This window comes from Diospyros lotus, chromosome 9 (assembly GCF_014633365.1).
Source record: "Diospyros lotus cultivar Yz01 chromosome 9, ASM1463336v1, whole genome shotgun sequence".
Lineage (NCBI taxonomy): Eukaryota > Viridiplantae > Streptophyta > Magnoliopsida > Ericales > Ebenaceae > Diospyros > Diospyros lotus.
This window is the reverse complement of record NC_068346.1, coordinates 30,522,661-30,531,713: the sequence shown is the minus strand read 5'-3', so window position 1 is coordinate 30,531,713 and position 9,053 is coordinate 30,522,661. Positions and strand designations below refer to the sequence as shown.

Genomic DNA, 9,053 nt, shown 5'->3' with positions numbered 1-9,053 from the left:
TTTCTTTGTTATTAAATAGTTTCACAATTAAATAGATATATTTGTATGATCATCAAAATAAAATAAAAATTATATTATAATATATTTAATTTTAAAACTTTTCAATTGCCTGTATTAATTTACATTATTAAGAAAATCACATTGCCAAAAATTTAGGGGCCAATTTGACCCAGTTGTGTTGTGAACCAATGGGCAGGCCAAGGCCCAGACCTATATAAGGAAGGAAGGAAGGTAGCCTAGGGTTCCTCCCCCATTCTGCCGACTGTGCTTTCCAGTGAAGCGCCGTTGATCTCTCAGCCATATTTATTCGGCTCTTCGTTGGCTCATCGCATCTTTGGAGAAGGGCAATTTTGGAGCCGAACCTAAAGCATCGTCAAACCCTAAGGCATTCGGAATCAATCAGCACGCTCTCTCTCTCTCTCTCTCTGGGTGTATTTGTTATCTGACTTGTGGTAAACAAACGCTCTTTCCCATCAAAAGTAGACTTGGTTGCGTGACTTGTGTGTTGGTTCTCCTTGGATGTGGTCTTCAGTCTCTTCGATTAGAGAGTGTCGTTAATGGTGCTGGCTGCGCTTTACGTTGCCAAGTTGTTGGCTCTTGGTTTCTTTTGTCCTGGAATTTCTGTTGTTGACTGGCAATTTTTGTTTAGGTTACTAGTTCAAAAGTATATATAATGTGGCGTGTTCTTTCTTTTGATTACGAGTGCGGGATTTTGATTCTTAATTTTACATGAAATATTTATAGAATTAGTTGTTTATCCATTATCATTTGCACTTCATCATAAGCATTTTGTTTGGTGACATGGCAGTCATAATATGAATAGACTTTTAAATCATCTCTAGCTTTCTTCTGTAATTTTGTTATCCTTTTTTCATGTAATGCATTAAAGAGAGGAGATGACAATTTGGGTCTATTTATAGGGTTAATAGCTTCAAAAAGGTAATTGATATAATTGGGAGGAGCGGCAGGAGTAGGAGTAGGTAAAAGAATTCATAGAGTGGTTTGTTATTGTGGCTTTCAGATCTAAAGAATTCATAGTGTGGTTTGTTTTTGCGGTTTTCAGGCTCAGAACAATGAAGATTATTGCTGCGTACTTGCTTGCCGTGTTGGGAGGCAATGCCAGCCCTTGCGCCGATGATTTGAGACACATTCTCGGTTCAGGTACCGTCTCTAGTCCAGCTGCATGCATATGATATATAATTGCAGCCTGGGATTTCAGTTTTACCTTTCTTAAGTTAATCACCTGTTTGCCCCAAGAAAAACTACAACATCAGAAAGAGAGATGATTGTTTGTACCCCCAATGATTTCTATTTCTACACCATCCCCAAGTTGTAAGTAAAAGAAATGTAGATTTTTCCTCCCTCTGATCTATTTTTTGGGGGCTTAATTAATTACATTTCTCACTTGTAATATATATGATGTTTGTATTATTTTTGAGAAAGAAATATTGGATCTTTCCCGTAGATATATATCTATATATATCCAATATTATTGCAAGGAGACAGATCCATGGTAACAATATACATAAACTTCATGCAAAAGGGTTTCAAGGTTTAGATTTTACCTTATGTATAATTTTCAACATAAAAATATCATATTTGATATGTTAGTCTATATAATTGGCTTAACCTGTCTGACAATTCATTTTAATGGAAGTTTTTCATATAAAAGAACAAAAGAAGTTTTGGGATGATTCTATATTCACACATGTCCAAATGAATCCCTTAACCTTTTGCAGAAATTTATGGGTCCTTCCGGTTAGGAGTTCAGCTGAAGTTTAATTAGATCCATGCACTCTAATATTGTTTTGGTCTACATTTTCTGTTAATATGTTTCAAGGGTGATTTGCGTCTCATCTAGATTCGATCACGGTGTATTTGTTTCGTTTCTTGAAACTGTTTTAATATTGGTATTAAAAAGTGTAAGAGACTCTCTCAGAACTTTGTACGTCTATGTGTGTATATTATTATCAAGTGTAAACATTATGTTTCATGTGTATTCTAGTTTTGATTATATTATTTTCTTGATATAATAAATTGTTTTCTGTCTTGTGGTGTATTTCCCATTTGTCTTCTCTTATAATATTATATATCTGTATGTTCCTGGGCTTCGAGATGAGATCTATGTGATTGGATGAGCTGCTGTTGTTGAATTTCTAATTAGCAGAACTGCAGTAGTTAGGTTGTATTAATTGTGTGAGAAAAAAACATGAGCATATATTGTTTAGCCACAACACCATCCCCTACCTATGAACCCTCAGCTTTTGGACCAATGTCACTAATTAAATCTTCGTACTAAAATTTGGATAACAGGTAAACCTTGGTGGTGGGGCAATTTTGCTTTTATAGCATGGTGCAAAATGTCCTTAATTTTTGATATTGGGGGCAAACTTGTTCTGAAAAACTGATTGCTATTATATGTTGGTATTAGAGTTGTGATTTGTCAATTGGATGTTGGTAGATATTTTTTGGATTGGCATTAGCATTGTGGTTGCTGATAATGTTGCACTGGATGTTGCTAGGTGTGTTGTAAGGTTTGTTAATAGAGTTAATGATTTCTGGTACTCAAGAGATTCTTGTAATGGAATTACAAACAGTTGTATAATTTCTTGTGTTTCCAAGATTTTTAACTCAGGTACAAATGCTTATTTAAATGTTGAATCTTTCTGTTTGTATCAAAGGCTCAGGTAACTATGCAGGTGGTTGGACATGGATGTGTGATTATTATTACTGAAGTTGTGTTCTTGTTCCTTTTGCACTTGTCTATTTGTCACAACTATAGGTGCTTTTATCCATCTGCTTTTACCCATTTTATTTATTTTTTGCTTTATTCTTTTGGGACAGTTGGCGCTGAGGCTGAAGATGAGAAAATTGAATTCCTCTTGAAAGAAGTTGAGGGAAAAGACATCACTGAACTGATTGCTTGTGGAAGAGAAAAACTGGCTTCAGTTCCTGCTGGTGGTGGCGGTGGTGTTGCAGTGGCGGCTGTTGGTGGCGGCGGTGGCGGAGGTGCTGCTGCCGCTGCCGCTCCTGCAGAAGAGCCAAAGAAAGAGGAGAAAGTGGAAGAGGAATCAGATGGGGTAAGTTATTTGTTATCTGACTTTGTGGTAAACAAACGCTCTTTCCCATCAAAAGTAGACTTGGTTGCCTGACTTGTGTGTTGGTTCTCCTTGGCCTTGCAGGATATGGGCTTCAGTCTCTTTGATTAGAGAGTATTGTTAATGGTGCTGGCTGCTGCGCTTTACGTTGCCAAGTTGTTGGCTCTTGGTTTCTTTTGTATTGGACAATTTTTGTTTAGGTTACTAGTTTTAAGTAGTTTAAATGCTAAAAGTATAAATTCGAATGTGGCGTGTACCTTTCATTTGATTACGAGTGCTGGATTTATTTTGAATCTTAATTTTACATGAAATATTTATGGAATTAGTTGTTCTATCCATTATCATTTGCACTTCATCATAACCATTTTATAATATGAATACACTTTTAAATTATCTCTAGCTTTCTTCTTTTATTTTGTTATCCTTTTTTCATGTAATGCAATGCATTAAAGAAAGAGGAGATGACATTTTGGGTCTATTTATGGAGTCAATAGCTTCAAAAAGGTAATTGATATAATTTGGTGGAGCAGCAGGAGGAGTAGGAGTAGGACTGTCCATGAAATTAAATTTATCTTTTTACTTTACAAAATGATTATTTTTATAGCTCAAATGACACTACTAGTCTTACAATGAGGGACTTCCTAGATGTTATTTACGAAGGCTCAACTTCAATAATAATTATTTAAAGAATTGAAGTTAGTAGTGCACATCCTGTCAACAATATCTAATCACTTTATTTATCTTCTAATTTACACTTCGCATTGTGGGTGAACTCTATTTGGATAAATCCAAATTATGATTGTTACTTTGTACTTGTTATAAATTGAGAGTACTAATAGTCTTTAAAACTCCCAGAAATCAATCGAACACCATTCCAAACACTCACAACTCACTGCCCAACACACAACACAAACTGTTTATAAAAGAACATAATTTAAAGCACAAATTAGAACAAGAAAAAAAATATTCAAATCATATAAGACGACAAACTTTTATCTTGGTTCATGTCAATTTAATTGGCACTACATCTAGCCTCTAAGATCCTCTTGAGACCAGTCTTTATTTTCAGAAATCGATCAATACAGTAGTGATCTTTCTCTCATTTCTATTCTCGAGTACCCCAATTGTTTTCCCTCAAGATTACAAAGCTAACAGCCCTGGCATTTCTCTCATAAACAATCAGCACTCATTACAAACATGAAAATGAGAATTCTTTCTCCATTTGCTACCCCTTGCCCTCTATTTATAATAGTTGGTGGATATCCTAATGAATATTATTAAATATTTATAGTTTAATTCCTCAAACTATAACTAATTACAATTTGAGTTACAACTTTTATTTAAAATCTTCAAAAGAAACTCTAGAGAACTACCATCATTCACTGCTACTGTCATCACCTTCTTCTTATATCATATACTCAAGACAACTTTTAACAGTACTTAATAGCAAAGATTACCGTTGAACTTGTAAAAAGAGATGTTCTAATTTAGATTCAAAAAAGTTAAAGGCTTGTTTTCTTTGTTGTTTATAACCTATTTTGAGTTTTTAATTTTTTCAAATAGTAAAAATATGTTTAATTTTATATTTTTAAAAATAAAAAAAATTATAAAGAAAATTTAAAATAACAAAAAATTTTGACTGTTTTAAGTCCAAACACTCCCAAAAACCCAAAACGCGAAAAATGACCTTCAGTCTACTATTGCCTTTCGCTTGCGACCCTCGTGCCATCGTTTCCATGGCCCTTAGCTTGCTGGATTACTCGGTTTTGTTGTCACTGGTATCCCGCAACCATCACTTTCACCACTTGCTTCCGTCATAGCCATGCTTGTTGGTAGCCTCTCCGCCATCGTCGTCACTGCCCGCCATCACTTCAACGGTCTTGGTCTTTGGCGGCCTTGCTTCGTCTTTTGTTGTGGTCCTCTGCAGTTGAGCATCATCGTTAATCATGCTACTGTCATCGTTGGCAATTTCCTGCGGTGGTCATCTCCTGCCTCTTCCTCCATGGCTTTCGGGCTTTCCTCTCCTCCAATGAAGCTTCTAGAAACTTGTATTATAATATAATGTAATATAATATGTATATATACATGGTTTCGAACTTTCCCTCTTCCAACCAAGTTTCTAGAAGCTTTTATTAATGTAATATAATATGTATATGTACATGGCTATTTTTTTTCAAGTCAATTTATTTATTTATTTGTATTTTAGTCTTGTAACAAGAAAAAATATTATAAGATTCATCAACTTTAAAATGTATATATTTCTTAATAATTTATTAGCATTAAATAGTTCTAATTTACTGAATAATCAAATTTATTGAATAAAATATCATAAAAAAATTATTTTCAAAATTCCAAACAGAACCCGTTTTCTAATTTTCTGTTTTGTACTCTATTTGTTTGATGCGTTTGTATCATTTAAGCTTTCTGATCGGTGTATTGTTCTTGAGTGTTGTAAGATCTTGTGGAAGTTATTGTTTCTATCATCTTGTATATAATCTCTATAAATCCTATGTAAATATGTTCATACATATTATAGTGGATTGACTAGGGTGAAGCTCTGTCGTGAGTAGGATCTTTTGATCCGAACACGTACATGCCTTGTCCGATTTCTGTTTTGTTGTGTTGTGTGTTTTTCGTTCATTTTTGCATCTTTGATTTTTTCGGATTTCTTGGATCGTTGGTACTGTCGTGATTGTTTGGTTGTGTGATTTATTTCATAGGAGATTTCTCAACAAGTGGTATCAAAGCCATTCAAGGGTGAGCCAAATCTATCAGCATTCAAGATCCAAGAACTCGAGGATGGAGGTGATTAGAATAATAGGAGGATGAAGTCGGATCGATCTTCATTGAACAAAGAGATGGAAGATCGAAAGCCGCAATAGGCTTCCGACTCGGTAAGAGTGATTGTATCTTCTTTATTTTCCCTTTTCCCTAATTCGTTTCTATTCGGTGATGTATATATTGGATTGTTTTTCATATCCTGTTCTATTTGCTATTCTTGCTGGTTTTGTTTATGGTATTTGTTTTGGCTGTGGTTTCTTGCTATTGATTTCTTGTTATTCTTGAAATCGAGGTAGGGTTACAGCGAGTATGTTTGTTTTCCTCTAATCCTCGTTGTGTTCTTGAGTTGTTTAAAATCAAAATCAAGATAGCTTTGGAGAGATAACCATTGTTCCTTAGTGTCTATTTTTGGATTACCCCTCTCATTTGTTTACTATTACTGTTTTGATTGGAATTTGAGTTGCCCCCTTATTCCCGATCCATTGTCTCTATTCAGTTGTATATTCTCTGTTGATCTTCCCTTGCTGTTATCGTCTCTTGTTTTAATTGTAAGATTCATTGGGGATAGAAGTCTGTTTACTTCCTGTTGTAAGTGTTAATCACTTGTTTGTGTTGGAAAGATTAGTTACGTTGATTGCATGTTGTTACTCAATTTACTTGGAGCGGTGCAATTTGATCCTTGTATAGTTCTTGTGGCTGTGCTACTTCCCCTATTGATTGTCTTTGCTAATTGTCTTTCCATATTTCTATTCAATTACCTTATTGTGTCTTGTTATGTTCGTGCACTTTGTATATTGTTTATCTTGTGTCATTCTTGTTCCATTTTTGTTTTGGATTTTCTGTTGCTGCAAGTCTTTTGTTTTCCTTGCAAGAACAGAACCAAAGATGGCACCTATGAAGATGGAACTTAAAAAGTTTGATGGCTACGGTGACTTTCACATGTGGCAGAAAAAGATGAAGGCTATGTTGGTCCAACACAGATGTGCAAAGGCCTTGACAGAACAAAAGGAAGGTAAGAAAGAAAAGGAGACATCGGGGGCAATGACTAATCAAGAGAGACAAGAAATGGATGAGTTAGCTTATAGCCTTCTCATCCTTAAGCTCTCACAGACAATGTCCTGAGGCAGGTAAACAATGAGGAAACCGCTGCAAAGGTATGGAGTAAACTAGAGTCATTTTATATGGTTAAGTTTGGACTAAGCATTTAGAAGTCTTGGCATGATAGATTAGGGCATATAGGGTTAATAGGGCTGTAAAGAGAGAAAGTTAAAGTGATTAGGTCAATTGAGAGAAACCCTTGAATGCATGTCGTTACTCCTTGTTCTTCCCTCCTCTTTGTGTGAATCACTGTGAGTTAGAGGAGGAGAGATGATCAATTGCTATCATCAGATGTGGAGAACATGAGTAAGTGGTTGTCTCTTTGTTTTTGATCGGTAAGATCCTTAACTTTGTATCACTAATCTCTAGGTAAAGTCACTTGGGTGTGAGAGATTATTTAAGGAGAGACTATGAGTGCTGGTAGATTGCTCGAGTTGGAGATTTGTGTACTATGTTTTAGTTCTTCTTGTTTTGCAATAATGTAAGAGTTGTGATCTTCTTTAAATCGTTGTAATCGTTTTGTAAGAGTTAAGCAAGTTAGACATGTTGGATTCAAATAGGTTGGTAACCTAGTTTTTTGTGAATCCTGTGGGTTGGGTAAATCCCAAATAGATGCTTATGTTATGGGTGGATCCCATTGTTGGTAGGTTGTTTTCTCTGGTTGTGGGGGTCTCCCCAAGTCCTCTATTTTCTTTCTAAGGCCTAATGTGTTTCTTTCCTTTGTTGGTGGATATTTTGGAAAAGATTTGGGTATTCTTCCTTAGGCATAAAAGTGAATCTTTTGAGAAGTTTAAGTAGTAAATCTTAGTTGAATATCAAACAGGAAAGAGGATTAAGTTTAAAGAACTGATAGTTGGCCTAGAAATGAATGTGTCTAATCTCATAGGATTAGTCAAGCTTAAACAAAATGATGATGTTTAGTTTAAAGTGGAAATCTGTAAGGCTTATGGTGGAATCTTAGGAAGTGCCATGTTTTGGTGATAGCCTTAGTGTCAGCCCTGATATGCCTTGATCATAAAAGGCATGAATTGAAGCCCTAGTTTGTCAAGAAGTGAACTTATGCAAGCAGAAGCAATATAGAAATTTGCTTTGTATCTTTCACTGTTAACTCATGGGGTTTGAGTGTGAGAGATGTTTAGAAGATTGGTTTTGAGAGATTCTTGTATCTCTCGTGAATCCCTTCCTTCGATCGATCGACTTTTGGTTGGTAAGATCTACTTGTATTGCATAATCTCTATTGTAAATTTGCTTGAGGCGTGAGGGATTGTGGTGAAGAAACTATTTGTACAGGTAGTTCTTGGTGTTTGAATAATCTGTACTTGCTTCCAGTTCTTCGATTTTCCTTTGCAATACTGTATTTCTTGAGTTCTTGTTATAAGCTGATGTAATATGCTGTAATCGTTGGTTTGACTTGGCGATGTATTCTCGGTTTGTATGATCTTCTTGATCCTGTTGCCTTGATCATAAAGCTTGATGGTCATGTTGCCTTTAGAGGCCTGTAGTAGCTAAGTCTAGCTAGGTTATAAGTTTGAGCAATGTAGTAAATTTTGCTCAAATGTGCTCCCGACGTTACTGGGAGAGTTGTAGGGTCTTTAGTCAAATCCATTATCAATCCATTCTTGAGTCAAGGTGGAATTTGTTAGGTTTGTGACTCAAAATATATTGATTGGGTTAAATATATTGGGTTTGGGCCGCTGGTGTATGTAGCCCAGCAAGTCCAGCTCATGCAGTTTATCTTTTATTTTAATTCTAGCCATATCCCTTGGCTCACATATATATATATGGATGAATTGGGGAAAATTGGAAGAAGCGTCACTTTTTGACACACACACACACACACACACATGAACAAAAGCCCTAATCGCGGTACAGAGAGAGAGAACATAACTAAGAAGAAGCAAGATCGAAAAAAAAATGACGAACAAAAAGGTAGGAAACACAAGCAATCTCCGGTTTAATCTTTGTAAGTATATCACCTGTTTACTTGGTTTGGTAGGTGAGAGATTGGTGAGATTGAGAGTGCTGGGTTGCTTGGTTATTGAGCTTTGTACTCTATTTGTTTGATGCGTTTGTATC

At 35.5% G+C, this 9,053-nt stretch overlaps 1 protein-coding gene across 1 annotated transcript; it reads left to right on the top strand.

The window, feature by feature from the left end:
- The first annotated feature begins 239 nt into the window (after positions 1 to 239).
- LOC127810447 (60S acidic ribosomal protein P2-2-like) lies at positions 240 to 3,436 on the top strand. Its single transcript, XM_052349946.1, has 4 exons — positions 240 to 452; positions 1,064 to 1,161; positions 2,845 to 3,080; positions 3,183 to 3,436. The coding sequence occupies exons 2-4, from the start codon at positions 1,074 to 1,076 to the stop codon at positions 3,207 to 3,209; spliced, it is 351 nt and encodes a 116-aa protein (XP_052205906.1). The 5' UTR covers positions 240 to 452; positions 1,064 to 1,073; the 3' UTR covers positions 3,210 to 3,436.
- Positions 3,437 to 9,053: the final 5,617 nt, after the last annotated feature.